Raw genomic sequence first — 21,703 nt, 5'->3', positions numbered from 1 at the left:
TTTTAAACTTAAGATGAATTTGGTGTCTTGTGCCGAAAAGCCACGAATGATCACGTTCTGCTCAAGGCAGCCACAGGTTCAGGAGAAATTATGCTTGCGCCTTGATATCGTGTCTTGCAGAGGTAAACTTGGGAGATTTACCTCTTAGGTAGCCGTTAATTCCTCCAAAAATTCCCTTCAGACATTTCCTCCTATAACATTACAGACATTATAGGCAAGCCCCAGTTCTAAATGTTCTTGGCAGTCCACTTGATCACAGATTTTAGCCAGCATAATGTTGTACAAAACGGTTCTTTAATAAATGTCCGCATATTTTAATTTGTTTTGCTAGGGACTGTACTATTTTCGGTGTAATTTACGTTACTGATGTTAGTAACAAGACCATGTTCTCCAGTAGTATCATGACGTCAGTTTCAGTTCAGTTTTTGGATGACTGATGAGTGCTGTTCCTCGCGTTGCACCCACATGCTGGTGTACATATGGGACAGTATTACGAGCTATCTAGATTATTCGACACAGGCCTTGCCCCCCCCCCCCCCCCTCCCAACCTGTATTACTTGATGTGGAACTTTAATGATGTTTAGGGAAGTGAACCATTACTGGAAAATTCCTAAAATATGACAGGTAATGAAAGTTCCTTCGTTGGATCTGGCATTCGTTGAACATTATTTGCAATAAAAGGAAATGCCTGCCCCCCTTGACAAACAAAAGTAGCGTTTTATTTCAGTCGGTTTTACTTTGAAAAGAGCAAAACTATACTACACCCTAAGAAGCAAACCGAATTACATTTCGTTCACAAATACTTCTAAATAAGACAAAAGGAAAACAGGTTATTTATTTCACGGCGGAAAAGGACGAAATTTCATTTTTTTCTCCTCGCAAGACTTTTAAATATGAAATAAAGCTACCATCTTCTTATGAGAATTGCATGGTTAACACGCCAATTTTTAGATACATACTGTCATATCGAAACCAGAAAATTTAACAAAGATTAAGGCTCTGCATTGGAAAATACACTCGACCTGATCATTAGACTCTCGCAGATGAATGTTGAATTTACCAATCAAGAACTACGTCAGGCACTGTGCGGGTTCCAGTAGCGGGGAAGGGAGGCTCTGATCTCCGAGTATGTTGTACCCCGATCATCACACATTTGATCTCTGCATATGTTGTGCCCCCATCGTCACACATTACGAGGTGGTGTATTAGTTTCGGACCAACTAAAACCAGTTATGGGTGAGTTTAGAAAATTCCGAGGACAATTATGCGCCATTCGGCACGTTAACTAGTTATTAAATGAAGTTTATAAGTCGCAGTTGAATGTGTAATTCGTTCCAAGCTACGTACATTTTCCGTTATATTGGTATATAACTTGGTATTGGTGGGAATGAGAGCTCGTGTTAGCCGCGAAAGCTAGACAATAGCTGCTAACCAGTTTATACAGTGTCAATTAATTGGATACATACGATCGAATTACGAAAACAATGATAGCGTAGCAGAGGATCAGAGATTGAACTACAAGAACAAATATGGTGGAGCAGGGGGTCAGGGAACTGGCAGAGCAAGAGGTACATAGAACAAACTAACAAGAACAGTATGGTTCAGTGAAGTCCAGCGTTCGTACTAGCAGAGCAAGATTATGGCTTTAGAACATACTGATTGTCTTTTTCACTATTCACTGGGATAACATACTGAGCTGCGATCGGGAAAAATATGTGTGTGTGTGTTTTGTGTTGTGTGTGCGCTTATGAATCTAAAATGGCTTCTGCCAATGCTGACAAAGGGTGTTGCTGCCACTGCCTACACAGCAGTTCTGCCCTCCCCTCCACCTGCCACAGTTCATACGGGATATGTATAACAGAGACTTAGAGTGCTTTGATTTCCTACTTATGTGCTTCTCACTAGGAAACCAGCTGTTTCAAAAATAGAGGAAAGTTCTGTTGCTAGGTAGCAGCCATGGTGGAGGTGTAGGCCAGATTTTGCAGGAAAAATTTGGTGGCAGGTACCAGGTCACAAACTTTTTCAAGCCAAGTGCAAGTCTTAGCCAGGTGGTAGAGGATATAGGTTCCTTGTACAAGGGTCTCCCAAAGGAGGATCATGTGATGATAGTGGGTGGAGTGGGAAACAGTATTGATAGGAATCAGGGCTACAGTATCAAGTTTGACCTGGTGAAAATAGCCTCAGCAACGACCCATACCAATGTTGGGCTGGTGCCTGCTTTCGTGCAGCATGATCAGCCCCAGTTGAACCGCTCTGTCAGAAGGGTAAATATGGAGTTGGATCAGTTGCGTTGGGTGGCCACACTGTCAGACATTGGATTGGTTCCTGTCGAGGCTATTGATAGGGGGACATTTCACAAGGCATGTCCTACACCTCGATAGAAAAGGGAAGGGTAAACTGGCAAGGTTGTTAGCGAAATCCATAAAGGGGGACACTAGTACTCATGGATGTACCTCTTTTTTAGGCTAATATCAGTGTCCAATGAGAAGTTCAGACAGGCAGGTGCTAAAGAGGTCCAAAACTCACAAAATTCTCACAACAGGAAGGTAAATAATAATGTTACCATATTTAACCAAAATATTGGTGGATTAAAGAAAAAAGTAGATTCTCATAAAAGTAAAGTAAAAAATAATGTTACCTTTTTCACCAAAATATTCCGGGATTGAAGAATAAAGTAGATGAGCTACTGGTTTGTTTAGATGACATTTAGTCTGATAATGTAATAGATATACTATGCCTGTCTGAGCATCACATTGTGTCTGATATGGAAAAGGTAAATATCAGTGGTTATAAACTAGCTGCACATATGAGTAGAGAGAATAAGGTGGGAGGAGGAGTTGCCATGTATGTCAAAAGTTATCACTGTGTAGAAAGCTTAGATACCAAAAAGCTTTGTCTAGAGCAACATACAGAAGCATGTGCCTGTCAACTTAAACTGAATGAGGGCTCATTTATAATTGTAACAGCATATAGGTCCCCTTCAGGAAACTTTCATTTATTCCTGGAAAACTTGGATGCCTTGTTGTGCTATCTGTCAGATAGGGGAAAGCACATTATTATTTGTGGGGAATTCAATGTTGATTCACTGAAAGAATATAATAGGAAGAATGACCTGGAAGTCTTGCTCGGTAATTCAATTTGACATCTGTCATTAATTTTCCTACTCGGGTAGTAAGGGACAGCAGCACATTGACAGATAACACTTTTATAGACCAAGATAGGTTTAAAAACATAATTTCATGCCGTGTTGTGAATGGCTTTTCTGATCATGATGCTCAGCTAGTTACCTTATATGACATAGCTCCATTCAGTAATTCAAAACTACCCTCCAACGTTGTGTGTTCAATTAATGACTCAACAATTAGAAATTACAGAGAAAATCTTCAGCAATTAGACTGGGATGAGGTGTACAAGGAAACCGATGCTAATTTAAAATATAACATATTTCATGATACATGTGTAAGACAATTTGAAAACAGTTTCCCCAAGAAAGTAGTTAAATCTAATTATAAGAAACCATGCAAAAACCATGGCTTACTAAAGGAATAAAAATATCTTTTAACCACAAAAGGGAACTGTATCTAACAACAAGAAAGAATAATGACCCAGAAATAGCCAAATATTATAAAAACTGCTGTGCTACATTAAGAAAGGTTATTAAAAAGCCCAGAAGCATGTGCATCATGTCTGAAATTAATACCTCTGGTAACAAAGTCAACAATTTGGAATATTATTACAAGGGAGACAGGGCAACCAAGAGTACAGGATGATGGCATCACCATCAAAGCGAATGGAAACTTAATAAACAACAAGCCGGAAGTCGAAAACATTTTGGATAATCATTTTTTAAATGTTGTAGAGAAAACAAGATCTAAATGTTCATTACAAGACGCCAGGCAGTTAATGGAAGAGGGCTTACCCATACCATTTGATGCAATTGAAATTCCACCCATCTCTCCTTCTAAAATTAGGAAGATAATAAACTCTCTCAAGAATAAAAGCTCACATGGAATTGCTGGTATTTCCAGCAGGATAATAAAAGTTTGATCCCCAGAAATAAGTGGGATTCTTAGCCACTTCAAAACAGCTCTCCAAAGCAGGGTATTTTCCCAGATTGACTGAAGTATGCCATTGCTAAACCACTGCATAGAAATGGGGATACATCTGATGTCAACAACTAGCGCCCAATCTCTCTTCTGACTACCTTATCCAAAATTTTTGAAAAAGTAATGTATTGTAGAGTATCTTCACACCTTTGTAAAAATAAAGTTTTAACAAAATTTCAGTTTGGTTTCCAGAAGGGTTTTTCAACGGAAAATGCTATATATATTTTCACTAATGAAATATTAAATGCTCTGAGTAACCGGAAGTAACCTGTTGGGATTTTTTGTGATCTATCAAATGCTTTTGATTGTGTAAATCATACAATACTTCTAGATAAGCTCATGTACTGTGGTATGAATGGGACAGTGCTCAAATGGTTTAAATCATACCTAACTGGAAGAGTGCAGAAAGTAGAAATAAACAGTTCACATAATATGCAAAAAACTGGTGACTTCTCAAACTGGGGAACAATCAAGAATGGGGTGCCACAAGGTTCAGTCTTGTGTCCTCTGCTGTTCTTAATATATATTAATGACTTGCTATTCTATATTCACGAAGGTGCAAAGCTGGTACTCTTTGCCAATGATACAAGTATAGCTATCACACCCAACAGACAAGAATTAACCTGTGAAATTTTAAGGATGTTTTTCAGAAAATCATTAAGTGGTTCTCTGCAAATGGGCTCTCATTAAACTTTGACAAAACACAGTATATACAGTTCCACACAGTAAATGGAATGACACCATTGATAAATATAGACTTTGATCAGAAATCGGTAGCTAAGGTAGAATATTCAAAATTTCTAGGTGTGTGCATTGATGAGGGGTTGAACTGGAAATAACACACAGAGGATCTGCTGAAACATTTGAGTTCAGCTACTTACGCTATTAGGGTCATCACACCCAACAGACAAGAATTAACCTGTGAAATTTTAAGGATGTTTTTCAGAAAATCATTAAGTGGTTCTCTGCAAATGGGCTCTCATTAAACTTTGACAAAACACAGTATATACAGTTCCACACAGTAAATGGAATGACACCATTGATAAATATAGACTTTGATCAGAAATCGGTAGCTAAGGTAGAATATTCAAAATTTCTAGGTGTGTGCATTGATGAGGGGTTGAACTGGAAATAACACACAGAGGATCTGCTGAAACATTTGAGTTCAGCTACTTACGCTATTAGGGTCATTGCAAATTTTGGCGATATACATCTCAGTAGATTAGCTTACCACCCCTATTTTCATTCTCTGCTTTCGTATGGCATCATATTCTGGGGTAACTCATCATTGAGTAAAAGAGTGTTCATTGCACAAAAGTGCACAATCAGAATAATTGCTGGAGCTCATCCAAGATCATCTTGCAAACACTTATTTAAAGAGCTAGAGATCTTCACTGTAGCCTCACAATATATATATTCACTTGTGAAATTTGTTATTAACAATCTGAACGAATTCAAAAGTAATAGCAGTGTACATGGCTACAACACTAGGAGAAAGGATGATCTCCACTACTCAAGGTTAAATCTAACTTCAGCTCAGAAGGGGGTAAATTATGCTGCCACTAAAGTCTTTGGTCACTTACCTAATAGCATCAAAAGTCTGACAGATAGCCATAGAGCATTTAAAGGGAAATTGAAAGAATTTATTAATGGTAACTCCTTCTACCCATTAGATGAAATTTTGGATATAGTAAGTGGGTAATTTCCCCAACCCCCACAAAAAAATAGTAAGAGTCATGTATTATTTTGAGCAATGTAATATCTTGTATAGACACCTTTTATCAATCTGACACGTTCCACATCATTACAAAGTGTCGTATTCATGATCTATGGAACAAGTACTAATCTAATCAAGATTATGTACAACTGTATATATTCCACATTGCCTCTCGTATTCGAACTAGCTTTGGGAGGCGTTATGTCTTTGTTCTCGCATTTAATTTAATCAGGGTATGTGGTGTTAGGTATCCGTTTGTGAGTTAACCAGCCTTAAATTCAAGTGACTTACAAACAGATTCACTCATTCAGAAGAAGCTTGTACTGAATATTGTGGTGATGTGATGTCTTGTGGTGATGTTAAACAACTAAACCTGATGTTTGTATATCTCCATGACGAATAACCTTTCTTATGTTTCCTTTTCGAAAATTTATTTTCCATGCATTTGGTCTTCGTGAGCTTGGTATCTTGCACTTCTTCCTTCGCGCACGAATTCAACTACGTGTCTCTCACTTCTGTACAGAGATTTGCTTCATAAAACATGCCCCAACCACATATATTACAATTCGCTCACGGGATAAGATATAGAAAAATAGCTAGTACATGCAGTTATCTTCCTGAACTTACAGCATTTCAGGGAAGTCATGTGGAAAGTATAGCCGAGTAGACAGTGCCAAGCTCTCTCCTTAAGGATCCGATTATTCGGTGCCGTGAGGCGAGGAAAATATTAGACCAGATTGAAGATGAATGTATTCTGCTCCAAATGACAAATTCTAGCCTCGATAGGACGATGGAACCATAATTGCGCATAATGGTATAAGCGGAAAAGAAGAACGTGCAATCAGCAGGTTATTAGTACACTACGAAATCGTATTTATGAGTAGCTTTAAAATGAACGTAAAAAAGATCATCATCCACCATCAAAGGAAAGATATAAACATTGTATATATTCAATTCATGTTATAATTAAGTTTTGCCATAAATAGAGATTCAGTGTACCTTAACGGTTAAAGATTACTATCCACTGAGTAATGTTGTGCGAGTGAGTGGAGTATTTGGAATTTTTGTTGCATCACCATTACGAACGCAAGTGTGCACCATTAAAGTGGTTAGCTTCAAACTTTCTGATTATAGGGGTATACATGTTAAACGTACAGTATATCAACATTTTGCTTAAAGTCACTAGAGTAGTAAATATCTGTTTCTACGCAATAACAGTATATTCCGACTGCAATTACTGTATATTAAGGTTTGTTGAATACTGTTTAAAGGAACCTGTATTTTAGTGTACATATTTTCAGCTTTATAGAAAATGTGGTAGTTTGACTTCCTTTCAAAGACTATGAAAATTTTTAAGCGCACACATCCTTAGATTTAATAGTAACCGGAAATGTCATAAATTTGCTATCTGAAAGCTAATGTAAAGAAGATAGCTCTGAAAGGGACATATCTCTGCAGCTGAACCAAACCGAACGCAAGACGAATTTCACAATTCATGACTTATAAACATTACATTCAGTATAAATGCGTATATTTCCTTTACTTTTCGTCGATGGCCACGTATTTTTTGTCGTCAGACTACCGGTTTCGGTTTAAAATGACTATCTTCAGATCTCTTTTATAAAAACATGTGCTGAAATACTTGAGCCATAGTTGCACTGTCAAATGTTGAACACTAAATCAGCACCAGCAATTAACGTTGTTGGTGCCGATTTGGTGTTTAACATTTGACAATGCAACTATGGTTCAAGTATGCCAGGACATGTTTTTATAAAACAGAGCTGAAGATGGTAAATATTGAATCAAACTGGTAGTCTGACACAAAAAATTTGTGACCATAGACGTAAAGTAAAGGACATATATTTTGCATTCGGGTCACTCTTTTATTTGCGACCACGCCGCAGCTTGTGAAATAAATGCGTGTTTCGATGATAGCTGCATGAGTAACAACTTTGGACTGCTTCATCAATTCCCAAACTTTGTCAGTGAATGGAACAGGTCTGAAGCTTTGGTTAATGTATAGGAACTAATTTAAATTTCTGATCAAGACAGTTTTCAATTCATATGATCCATAGTGAGTCCAAACTTATAAACTTTCAGCTGGCTTATCTAATTATAAGTACTCGCTTCCGTCTTACCTCTGTGTACTGTAGCGCTCCACACTGTGCAGATGTTGGAGAAGAATAACCATGTAGGAAGGGTTGTTGATTAGTAACAGCCATAGTACAATGTGTCTTTGTGCTTTCGGACACAGATTGCCTTAATGCTAGATTAGGTCACGATTCAGACACACTGGAACTGTTTCAATGAGCTGCAGATTGGTTACTGAATTAAGACTGTCGTATGCTTACCCAAAGAAATTCATAAAAAACTGTTACACCTGTTAATTAACCATATGAAGCTAATTAATCAAACCAGTTTATTACATGGTATTAACTGCTTGTTGATTCTGTGTACCTATTGTTTTTGCAAAGTTCAGCTAGTTAAGAAATAGGCGAGGCTTATAGACATGTCGTTAGTCAGATAGGACGACATTAGACGGTGTTCCAAATGAGTATCTGTTACACGCCTAGGTATTTCAGCATTCGTTAATGGGAGAGAGAAATTAGGGTCGTTAGAATGTGCTTGCGTTTCTCAGTTTGCAACATTCCACATGATTTCTGAATTTCAGCAGAACACGGTACAAAATACTGTTCCCAGACTGTATTTCACTTGTTCGGTGGTACCTGACCCTAAGCAAAGCGTGGTTTGTTTATTTGCTGGAGTTTCTATGGACACAGCACCCAGGCTCTGAGTTTGATCCCTTGAAGTATGTGAAGGAATCAGTCGAGATTCATTTCGTCCAACGATTCTTCTCTGAACAGTTTCCAAGAACTGCGGCTGGCTACCATCAGAACGACTTACAATTTTTGGTTCAACTACGAGGATTTCTCTAATTCAATTAATAATTTCTGCATATGCATCTTAAGGCACTCTTCTTCGCCTCCAAGTTACAGGAGAGGAAAGAAAGCTCTCAGTTGGTTATTTTCAACTGTTTATTGGGTATCCCTTACAACTTGCCCTTAACGCAGTAAATTTAAAATTCTGCTGTGTTTTTTTAATTCAAAGTATTTCATTTACAGTGGTATGTGTATGTGTGTGTGTGAGTGTGTGTGTGTGTGTGTGTGTGTGTGTGTGTGTGGAGAAGATTGGATGTGCACGTTCATTTATCGATAGGCATTCATTTCATTGAGTATCATGAATCATTTTTTCCGATAGTACTTTATTGATCAGTGTGATTCCTAATACAGCTGCTAGTAAATAGTTATGTCAGTCGGAAGTATCAATGTAAACAAATGCCAGGCACTTCTAATCGTCCTTGAAATTACGAAGAATGCCGAAGTATGAATATGATGCATTCAAAATCTGTAAAAAAATTAGAATTCGTTATAAACAATGTATTAATTAATCAATATTAATTAAGAAATATTTACATATTATATTAAATATGTAAGTCTCAAATTTTAAGTAATGAAATATTATTTGATCAAAAAATATAACAACTACCTCTTAATGAACCCTTCTGCTGTTAACATATGTCATGTTGAAAAATATATAAATAAAATTTATCCAAGAAATATAAATTTAGTCATCTTAGCTATGGTGCATTTATGGATAGCGGTTACCTGACAGTATAATATTTACAGCCACCAGATATATCTCTTGAGGTATAACTGTTAGAGATAGATGCCTACTTTTTTCCTTTAATAGATTAATGTAAATGCACCTGGAAAGTTCAGCGACATTCGGAAACGCTGTAATACAATTAGATGCAACTCCATTTCATATTTCAATGACACATGAGATCTAACTGACTATTAATAGTAGAACACTGAATGCTGCTTAGCCACTCTGGAACTTATAGACCATGGGAGAGGGACTATTTTAGCAATACTCTGAATATTAGGGGAAGTAATATGTTGACACCTCTTTGAAGAACCTTACAGCATTTATAGAACTGAATTTGAACCTTGTCCTCCTCAGTACACGTCCAGTAATTTAGTCAGGCATCTCATATGGCATCAGGAACTAAACTGGGTGGTGCTGGCACCAACATACATCACCAATGGTGCAATCAGTGATATTATCGATGATTCATCGGTTGTCTGCACTCCTCCTTCTTCCTTCATCTGAAGAAGGACAATTACCCCTTGTAGGAGAGGAAGGGATTCTAAGTTTGGAGGACAGGGTTTCCCCCACATCCATGATACCTCATTGAAGATATGGCTGTTGTCCTGACCAAGGGGAAATTCAAAAATACAAATAGTGCATTCTCTTGCTGGTGGAATTAGTACACTTGCGCTAAATGTAGAACTCAAGATGGTCACTGGCATTTCCCCTGACATCATTGTGGAAGAAGACCTGGTGTGTTAATTACAGAATCATACTAATATAGTTCCTTTGATGTAAGAATCCTAGATGCTAGGATAAAGGCAAGTAACCAGTGTGTTGGCCTAATGTTTTCCCTAAGCTGTTGTTCACTCTTATGTCTATGGTTATTTATAGTAGTTATGTCACTTACAGTGTTACAGGGTGTTTACCTCAAATGTCATCAATTAAACAGGTGTCACCCAAAGCTGGTGAAAATCTGAAAATGGTCAATACAGATGCCATACAGCATCGCTTACTGACACTAAGGTTTAATCGGTTCCATTTCGCAGCTCTCTGACATCACAGGTTAAATAATTTAACCCCCCATCAACTATCTTAAGTTTCAAACGCAAAGACCTACTTCTCTTAAGGTTAAAAAGACTTGGAAAATTCACATTTTCTTCTTCCCCTACGTTTAATCATGGCAAGAAGTCTAAAGTCTCTTCAGCCTAAGTTTAAAATGATGGGAAGCACACAGGCTACCAGAACTATAGAGTGACAGCTGTTGGGACCCTACCTTGATATCTGTATAATTCATTGATGCAGCGTATAAGGTTGTCACACACTCCTCACTGTGGTGTGTTGTGGAGTAGAAGGATTTGTAGAAGTATTCACTTGTGTCTTTATTAAAACAAACGCTACACATGGGAGAGTCTCTTCAGCATACCCTGCAAAAATTACCATGGGCCACAAGCACCGCTGTACCATCGTCAGTTGGGTGGTGTGCAAGCAGCACTAGGCCACCACCACCACCGCCATAGACCACACCGCACTGTGTGATCTCATCGAGACTGTTACAGGCCGCATACTAACACTGGGACTGCCTTTGATGCTCTTTGTTCCCTTCTCCGCCTCCATTCGTCCGCAGCTCGTGGTCGTGTGGTAGCGTTCTCGCTTCCCGCGCCCGGGTTCCCGGGTTCGATTCCCGGCGGGGTCAGGGATTTTCTCTGCCTCGTGATGACTGGGTGTTGTGTGATGTCCTTAGGTTAGTTAGGTTTAAGTAGTTCTACATCCTAGGGGACTGATGACCATAGATGTTAAGTCCCATAGTGCTCAGAGCCATTTGAACATTTGAACCAGCCAGCCTCCATTCACCAACAACAGTATTGTGACAATGTATTTATCTCTTGGAGGTAGCCCCTGTTGGACATTTCAACTGAGGACCTCAAGGTGGCTTCATTTTTACTACAGAGCACTACTTCCATCTGATGGTCGGGATATGAGTGCTAGAACTTGAGAGTCCAGCCAGAAGCCTAAGGTAAAATGACGCAGCTATGTCATGCATCTAAACTGCAGCAGAGATCTATTTTATACAGGCACAGGAACTCCAACAGCCAAGTGGCCAATCAGCATGCAATGCTCATATACGCTGCTGGCCACCGTAAATGCAACACCAAGAAAGACAAGAGGTAGCACAACAAAATTTATTTTGTAGATAACATGTTGACCAAGTATCAAATGATTACGTTTACAGACGTCTGTGACATGTGGTTCCTACCGGAATCAGTAGCCAGAGTAGCCGCCATTGTTGGAGATCACCGCTGCCACACGTCTCGGCATTGAGTCAAAGAGACGTTGGATGTGTTCCTGGGGTACAGCAGCCCAAGCAGCTTCCACACGTTGCCAAAGATCATCTGGTGTCGCAGCTGGGGATGTAATCTGGGTGACTCGTTGAGCAACCATGGACCACATGTTTTCTATCGGCGAAAGATCCGGAGAGCGAGCTAGCCAGGGAAGCACTTCAATCTGGTTATTGACGAAGAACCTTTGGACAATGCGTGCCACGTGTGGTCGCGCATTATCCTGTTGAAATATGGCTGTGGCCGAGCCCTGAAGGTAAGGAAGGACAACTGGCTCCAGCACCTCGGATATGTAGCGCCGGCTATTTAAAGTACCGGCAATGCGTACTAGAGGCGTGCGAGAGTAATATCCAATACCGCCCCATACCATAATACTCGGTGCAAGACCAGTGTGGCGGTGCATAATGCAGCTGTCCAGCATCCTCTCTTCACGGTGTCTCCACACTCGAATCCGACCATCGTGGTGCTGCAGACAGAAGCGTGCCTCGTCAGTAAAGACAACGTCACTCCATTCTGCCGTCCACATCCGTCTGTCATCACACCATTGGCGACGGAGACGTCTGTGGTTCTGCGTCAATGGTAGACGAAGCAATGGACGTCTTGCGGACAGACCACTCTGCTGTAAACGGCGTCGAATGGTACGCGCAGACACTGGATGATGCGTTACAGACGCAATGTGCTGTGCTATTGTTCGGGATGTCACTGAGCGATCCGTCACTGCCATGCGCACAATTTGCCTATCAGCACGTGCAGTGGTGCACCGAGGTGAATGCGGTCGACCACGTCGGTCCGTCGTACACTCCTGCATCCAACGGTCACATATCCGCATTACAGTTGTTTGGTTTCGTCCAACACGACTAGCGATTTCTCTGTATGATAATCCACAATCTCGGTAAGCCACTATCCTTCCTCTGTCGAACTCGGATACTTGATCAAACGATGTTCGCTGTTGTCTACGAGGCATAACTGATCGTCTTGTGAAACAACCATAAAGGTAAACACACGTGCCGAACGTACACTCGTCGAAATCGCCTAGCCTTAAATGGCGCTATGAGGTGGCGCCACAGGCGCGCGTGATGTGCGTCTGCGCTGAAATTCTAATCAGTTGCATATCTCATCGCTGCAAACCCATGGTGTAAATTTCACTTGATTCTGATGCTTCCTTCAGGGTGTTGCATTTGCGGTGGCCAGCAGTGTACATGATAGTTTGTGTCAATCTCTAAGATGTCCAGACGTCCTATACCTCTTTATAGTTATTTGGGAGTGTTGAGTATGTAGGGCAATGGTAATATTTGGCAAATGCACCGAGATATAACACCTTGTTAATATTTATCACAATTAGAGATAATGACAGGAAATGCGACGAACCCGAAAACAGTTCCTTCATCAACCGTAGTATAACACTTCGTAAAGTAACAATTGAAGAAACTAACAAATCACTGAACCATCGTGCCAGATTTATACACGAACCAACGAAGATTACGACTATTCTCCCGACAACATTGCTATGAAAACAGCAAATGTAATACCGAGAACAATTACATTGGAACCCACTGCTAAGGGTAAAATGCTGTTTACTAGGAACCCTTCAATCTAATCATAAAAACATTTTTTGTCCAAGATGGCCGCCGAGTGAGATCACAGGTATTTTCTTCGTTCGCTAAAAGACTCATTTAAGAGGAAACAGTGTCAAATTTAAATTTTCTTTTGTTATGTATACTTGCTGTAGTGTCCGTTCATGTCACGCAACTGAATACTAGCGTCGCAGCACAGCTTGTTCTTCAAAAAAACTTGCTCTTTAGCTGAAGTCCCGATAATCTGCGACTTAAACAGAGATTTTGTGTGCAAAAAGACAGCGTCTATTGTCGCAGTAAAAGCGTAATGAAACGTTTGGAAATGGTATTTAACTATCACTTTTCATATTGTCTACTAGTTACATAGACGCGATCTAGGCCTAAATTTTCCGAGTTATAAATGTTTAAAAACCTGACCGAACACGCCTGATAACGTTAATTCTCTAATTCATTCTTCTGTCATTGATCTCTAAATCATTACAAAAACAAAAACCACCGCACATATGACTTGTGTCGTTTCTTGTTTACACACAGCCCATCTAACGTCCTTGACAAATTTAAAACATTCTTTAAAGTTAATTAATCTTTCGAAACAGACGATGAGTGAGAAATGTGGAAGCTGTTATAGTGTAGTGAGTAGAGGGATTTGTTGCCAATCGTGTTGGAAATATTTTCACTGTTTCACTGGGGAGGGGGAGGGGATGCAGTAGGGAGAATTTTGGGAGAACAAAACAGGCTCTCACCTGGAACTGCAGAGTATGCAGTAGGAACGTTTTGATAGGTGACCAGGAAAGGAAAATCTGTGCCTTTCAGGCACAGTTGGAGGAAGCAAGGAAGGAACACATAAGGATCAAGGGAGCTAGAGGGCGGAGGGTGGTTAGGAACTGGCAGCTGGTAGGGGGATAGGAAGAAAGAGAACGCGACCTGATACTTTTATCATCAACACCAAAACCAGCTATCTACCACTGCCAGACAAAGTGGAGAAGAGCTTCACGTAGAACGAGGAGCAGGAAATGTGCAGCACACTTCAACCGAGAACAAGAAGCCTAGGAATATACAAAATGTTAGGAAGAAGAAAGTGCTGCTGCTAGGTAGTAGCCCTGGGCGAGGTGTAGGCCCTCACTTACAGGAACTTTTAGGGGCAGCGTATCAGGCCACTAGTATCTTCAAGTCAAATGGAGGGCTAAGTTTTGTGATAGAGGACTTAGGGTCTTTATGTAAGGACTTTACAAAAGAGGACTCTACAGTGGGGTGGGGAACAGTTAGGACAGGATGGGGCAGATGACATAGATGGTGATCTGGACAAGATAGCTTCCCTGACTCATGGCACCGACGTACACTTTGTTGAGCTGTTCCCGCGTCATGATCGAACGCACCTTGATGGGTTTGTGAGGTGAACCAGTGTGGGGTTAGGAATGGCTCTGAGGGTAGCCAACTTTGCTCATGCTTCTCTGGTGCCCATCGGAACTATCAGGAGATAAGGTTTCACTAGGCATTGCCTACACCTAAACCGGACTGGGAAGGGATGTTTAGTACAGCTGATTCGTGAAAGTATAGGGGGTGGAACTCAGGCCACACATGGTCAAATACATGTTGCCACAGGGAGGAAAAGTAGGTCTTTTTTAGCATAAATCCAGACAACTGGTTTCCGTGCCTAAAGAGTATCTCCAGCAGTTTAAAAAATACTGAAACAGTCACTCACAAGATAGATTTTAACATTTGAAATATCACACTTACCAGGTGTAACAAAGAAAGATAAACGACTCGAAAGAAATCCAACATGTAGTATTATCATTCTATGATATTGTTAAACGATTTTGAATGGTGCGAAAGTGGCAGTTGACTCTCAATAACGAAAAGTGTGAGGTCATCCACATGAGAACTAAAAGAAACTCGTTAAACTTCGGTTACACAATAAATCAGTCTAATCTACTAGCCGTAAATTCAAGTAAACACCTACGTGTTCCAATTACGGACAACTTAAATTGGAAAGAACACAAAGAAAATGTTGTGGGAACGGCTAACCAAATGCTGCGTTTTTTTGCAGGGCACTTAGAAAATGTAACAGACCTACTAAGGAGATTGCCTACACTACGCTTGTCCGGCCCTTTTAGAATACTGCTGCGTGGTGTGGGATCCCTAACAGGTAGGGCTGACGCAGTACATCGAAAAAGTTCAAAGAAAGGCAGCACGTTTTGTATTATCGCGAAATATGGGAGAGAGTGTCACAGAAATTATACAGAATTTGGGCTTGAAATCATTAAAAGCAAGGCGGTTTTCGTTGCGACAGAATCTTCTCACGAAATTCCGATCACCAACTTTCTCCTCCGAATACGAAAATAATTTGTTGACACCGACCTACATAGGGCGCCACGATCACCAAGATAAAATAAGGGAGATCAGAGCTCGTATGGAAAGGTAGAGGTGTTCATTCCTTTGGCGCGCTGTACTAGATTTGAATAATTGATAATTGTGAAGGCGGTTCGGTGAACCCTCTGCAAGGCACTTAAATGTGATTTGCAGAGTATCCATGTAGATGTAGATATCTTACTTGCAGAACTACTTCAAGGGGTGGAGGATCATGCATTTATATCAGAAAAGGAACACAATTCAAATCAAGACATGACCTCAGTACTGTAAGTGAAGACAAAAACTTTGAAATATCTGCTATTGAATTATCAGCACTTGATATAAGCAAGAAATTAATCATTTTTCGTGTTTATAGATCTCGCAGTGGTAGTGTGGACACTTTTTTCAATCAATTAACAGAACTTCTAGATAATGTCTCAAGTACAAAAGTCAACGTAATTCTGTGTGGGGACATTAAAATCAACACTAATATCATAAATGAGTCCAGCAGCACCTTCATAAACATCCTTCAAAGTTTCTGGCATCTCCGTATTGGTCAATAGTGCAACAAGGGTTACTACAGTGACTGCATCAGTAATTGACCATGTGGCCACGAATATTGGCAGGGAAAAATGTGATGTATCAGACCATCTCTGTCAAATAACAACAGTAAAATCAGGCATCGAATCATTCCCTAAACTACAAGCCTACAAACGACATACATCAGAAATCAAAATGAAAGATTTTTCAAAACAACTGGAGATACCAGGCTGAGATGAAGTGTATCAGGCGACCAATGCGAATATGAAGTTCTCTAAATTCTCCACATTGTTTAAACTGTACTTCGAAAAGGCAGTTCCAAAACTATGCATGTCTGTATCAACATCTCACAAAAACAGATGGATAACAGCAGGTATTAAGAAGTCCTCCCAAATCCTTAAACACCTCAGTTCAGGAAAAAGATTCCCAATGATTCAGAATTCTTAAAATTTCTATCATAGATACAAAATAGGAAGCTACTGATTGCTGCATAAAGTCATTTAATGACAAAATAGTACATACTGCAGACAATAAAAGCAAAGCAATCTGGTATGTTATAAGAAAAAGTAAACGGGGAAGGGTAAACAAATGCAGAATAACATACTGCTAAGGGAGGGGGACAAGGTAATAAATGATAAACAACACTTAGCAAACAGTGAAAATGAGCATTTATCAATTATTGCAGAGAAGTTACAGCAAAAATTCCCCAAAATAACACCTGTGAATAATGTTGCACGAAATACAATAACGCTGCTTCCAACGGTAGAGAATGAAGTCAATAAAACTGTTCAAAAACTAAAAAATAAAATGTCAGTTGGTCTTAGACAAAGAACCATGTGTGTACTGAAACAGTGCATGGGGATTATACAAGGCGCCTTAACAAATATAATAAATGAATCCTTCACATCAGGGACATTTACAGGGCAGTTAAAACAGGTAAGATTTGTAAGGTAATGCAGAAGACATAGAAACTACCAGCATGTTTGCCTGCTGTCAGCATTCTCAAAAATAGTAAAAGCAATTACGAAAGACAGATTAATGAATTACCTGAATAAATACAATCTTTTAAGCAAATCACAGTGTGGTTTTTGAAGTGGCAAAAATATGGAATCAGCCATAATAGAACTAACAAATATTGTACTTGATGCACTTGATAAAGGTGAGTGTGTCACAGGCATGGATCTTTCTAAGGCGTTGGATACAGTCGACCACAAGATTCTGTTAATCAAATTAGAAGCATTAGGAACAAGAGGGGTAGTTAATGACTGGTTTCGATCATACCTAGCCTATAGGGTACAAAGAGTATAGATAACACATACTTCACATAGATCGAAACATTTAGTAAAACACTTACCAGAACCAAAATCCATTAACGTAGGTGCTCCACAAGGTAGCATATTAGGACCAATACTATTCCTGATATCCATCAATGACTTTCCCAGTAGTGATACCCATATTGAAAAAAATCTCTTCGCTGATGACAGCAATATTATAATAACTAAGAAAACAAGAGAACTCCTTGCCAAGAAAGCAAATGAAACTCTTCATATTTATGATTGGTCAATAAGCAATAAAATGACATTGAGCATAAAGAAAACTAGTGCCATGAATTTCAGTGTGAAGAGGAAAAATGACAATGTTAAATTGAATGTAGATGGTACCTCTATAGACTGTGTAACAAATGCAAAATTTCTAAGAATGACTATTGATTCTCAGCTGAAGTGGTGTGAACACATAAAGGTACTTACAAACAGAATGTCATCAGCATGTTATGCTCTTCGAATTCTATCATCAGTATGTAACATGAAATGTCTTATAGATGCATATTATTCATATGTACACTCAATTCTTATCTATACCATTCTTTTTGGGGAACAAACACACAAAATATGAACACAATTTTCAAACTCCAGAAAAAATCCGGTAAGAATAATAACGAAAAATACTAGTTGAGCCCACTGTAAAGATCTGTTCAAATCATTGGGGACTTTAACTGCTCCATGTGAATACATTTACCAGTCAGTTCTACACACCAAAAATAACATTGGTAATTACCGCACAGATAACTCTGTCCTTGTCTATGCAACAACACGTAGACTCAACTTATAACCACCGAGAAAAAATGAACACAAAACTCAAAACACCATTTTCTACCAAGGAGTAAAACTGTACAATAAATTACCAAACGAAATTAAAGAAATTGCAAAAATACACTTATTTAAAAGGGCTTCTAAAATGTACCTGTAATGCAATACATTTTATACACTGAAGGATTACTTATATAATACAGAGCAGGGGTTTCATAAAAAATATTATACAAATAAATAATAATAATAATGATTATAAAACATCCAACATTTCACATAATAACTTCACTTTATGTTTTTTTTTCTTTTCTAGAAATACTTACCCCCAAGCTATGCATGGCGCAAAACTAACACCTCTTCCATTTTCTGACCATAACATATCGCTCATTATGGAGGGATGCTGACTCAGTTTTTCTGGATAGCAGATGGGAAGTTGCGGTACTGAATATGGCACAGAGATCACCAGTTTGTGTGTGTGTGTGTGTGTGTGTGTGTGTGTGTGTGTGTTTATGTTTGTGTGTAGTGAGTGAAATGTTATGAAACAATGTGTGTATAGTGTGTGCAGTGACTGATAGGAGATATGAGTAAACAGTGTTGCATTGCATTATTTAACGAGTTATTTGGAGAAAACGTATTGTATACCAGGAGTAAATCTAATGATTGTTTCTTACTAGAAGTCTGTAAATATATGTGGACACTAATTAGCTTATTTTAAATTGGTCTAAACTTGAAAATATTTTGACATTTCCTATATACTTGTAAAGAGATATCTACAGACGAATTAAGCTACTACTACTACTACTACTACTACTATTACTACTACTACAAGCTCATCTCGTGACCCCTCGGAACTACACTGAATCCCAATCAGAACGCGGGAACCCGAACTTTCATGTTGGAACAAAATCTTAACAATATCAACACAGACTGATGACGACTGGTACCGTAAGTCAGACTGTAGGCCAAGATTGTAAAACAATACACCGTTATGTTGCTTGTAATGCTGTAACATCTTGTCAGTAGGGTTTTCAAGCAACCTCTCTTAAACCTTGTGCCATCTTTCCAGAATGAGATTTTTACTCTGCAGTGGAGTGTGCGCCGATATGAAACTACCGGACAGATTAAAACTGCGTGCCGGACCGAGACTTGAATTCGATCTCTTTGCCTTTCTCAGGCAAGTGCTCTACCATCTGAGCTACCAAAGCACGACTCGCGCTCCATCCTCACAGCTTTACTTCTACCAGTACCTCGTCTCCAACCTTCCTAGCTTCACAGAAGCTCTGCTGTGAAACTTTCAGAACTAGCAGTCCTATAGGAAAGGATATTGCGGAGACAAGGCTTAGCCACAGCCTGGAGAATGTTTTCTGAATGAGATTTTCACTCAGCAGCGTAGTGTGCGCTGATACTTATGCCACCCTTGTACGGCATCGTGTGAATTTTCCTTATCCTTGCACATGCCTAAATACTATTGTCTGTGAATGTGTTACTTTATCAATATAACCTTAAAATCTGATATCCGTTCTACCAACTCTGAAAATTCAGGTAATCCTTGAGGAATTTGCGGTAATGCATCGAGAATTATATTGTGTCTTTTTCCGCATTAATGTGAGTTATCTTGAACGTACACTCCAGAAATGACAGACGCCTTTGGGCAAGGCGTTAGTGCAGTAATTTAAGGCTGGGTAGGACGTTTTTACACCAGCTGACTACAATACACTTCAACATGATTTCCATATACATAATAATGGATCATTTGAAAAGTCCTTACAACCATTAGAGGTTTCTGATGGAACAGCAGCCCCCTCACATTCCAACAAAATTTGGCTATCAAATCTTGTTACGTGATTACTAGATTCGGCATCTGATTCATGGGTCTGAAATAGATAAGAGACCAGTTCTGAGTATAACACGTCAGTTACAATCCAGGAATCCTTCGTAATATTAAGGTAGTAGAGAATCTTTGAGTTGACTGATGTATGTTTAATAACATCAAAAGAACTACTCAGACGATACAATGGTACATTCTTTCTTAACAGCTTTAATTGTACTTCACTATTATCAACTTATCCAGCACAAAATGCCTAAAAATCATGGCAGTTCCAAAGTACTTTAATCTGTTCTTTTGCACATGCTGCAGGAAAATTCATTATGGCACCGATTGTCTCCAGATGTGGCAGAATCCCATTTGGTGACATTATGTGGGCTAGAAACTTAATTTGGCCCCTGACAAGCTCATATATCATGAGGTTAGCCATTACACCTGCCCCAAAAATGTGTTTCAATACTTTCTCTACAAAACTAAGATGATCCTCACATGAGGAAACTGTTATGAGCTATTAGCTATCAGGTATTATCCACGTATGTATGAACTTGTTCCAGAAGTTCAAGTCGTCAAATTGTATGAAAAGCGATAAAAAAGCAGCTACATTTACATTTAATCCGACAGGTAATACTCGAAATCGAAAACTTCTAGCAGCGAATTTTATTAAAAGTTTCTGTTTTGAATCTGTCAGTAAGAATGATTCAAATCAATTCTAGTCAAAAAATTGACATCGTGAAATATTTCTGTTTAATCATTCAGGTTTTCTGGCCTTGTGCACACAGAGACTATGATTTGATTTACTGTCTGGGCATCGATCCCTAGATGAATATTTCCTACAGGAATGGCTACTGCTAGTATTGGGCTGCTGCATGGCGATAAGAATGGTTCTATTATGTTCCATTATAACATTTTATGAGTTCCTTCCTTGAGTGCTTCTCTTTTGAACTGTGGGATTGGTTAAATGATGTGGCAATATGTTTCGTGAGTGATTACCTCCATGTGGTATTCACAGCCTATAATATTGCCAGCTTGTTTAGCAAATACATTTATATGCATGGTTATCAAATAAACTAGTTCTGCTTGCTGTGTCACTTTTACACAATGTGATTTAGAAACCTTTTTTTCTTTTTTAATCTGAATTTTCTTTGATTGCATTTCACTAAACTGAAGTTATTGATTTCATTGTATCAAATGTGATGACTGGCAGCTATTTTGCAGCACTTTAATTCCAATAACTTTGACCTTGCATTTCTAAAAGTTTGCCATTCTTGCCTTTTTTTCCTCATTAAGTTCACTACATTTTCCTTCACTTTAGTACACAAGTAGCATCTGCAATTAAAAAGGTAGTTTTTGCTGTCCACTGTCACAAAAAGTATCTCTAGAATGGAATTCGCAGTTGTAGTTGTTATTACCATGAATGTGCATCTCATAGCTTCATTTCCCATATTTATAATAACTTGTGCTCATATGTGAATGCCTTGCAACTTAGTAACAATTTTGGATAAGTGTGGTCAGTAG

General features: G+C 39.0%; 1 protein-coding gene across 1 annotated transcript in view; it reads right to left on the bottom strand.

Moving 5' to 3' along the window:
• Window positions 1-9,171: 9,171 nt before the first annotated feature.
• Window positions 9,172-21,703, bottom strand: part of LOC126416979 (odorant receptor Or2-like) — a 62,297-nt gene continuing 49,765 nt past the window's right edge. The window contains exon 6 of the mRNA XM_050084864.1: window positions 9,172-9,228. Within this exon, the coding sequence (XP_049940821.1) occupies window positions 9,172-9,228 (57 nt within the window). The remainder of the gene's footprint in view (window positions 9,229-21,703) is intronic.

This window comes from Schistocerca serialis, chromosome 8, assembly GCF_023864345.2.
Source record: "Schistocerca serialis cubense isolate TAMUIC-IGC-003099 chromosome 8, iqSchSeri2.2, whole genome shotgun sequence".
Taxonomy (NCBI): Eukaryota; Metazoa; Arthropoda; class Insecta; order Orthoptera; family Acrididae; genus Schistocerca; species Schistocerca serialis.
This window is presented reverse-complemented; position numbering and strand designations above follow the sequence as displayed.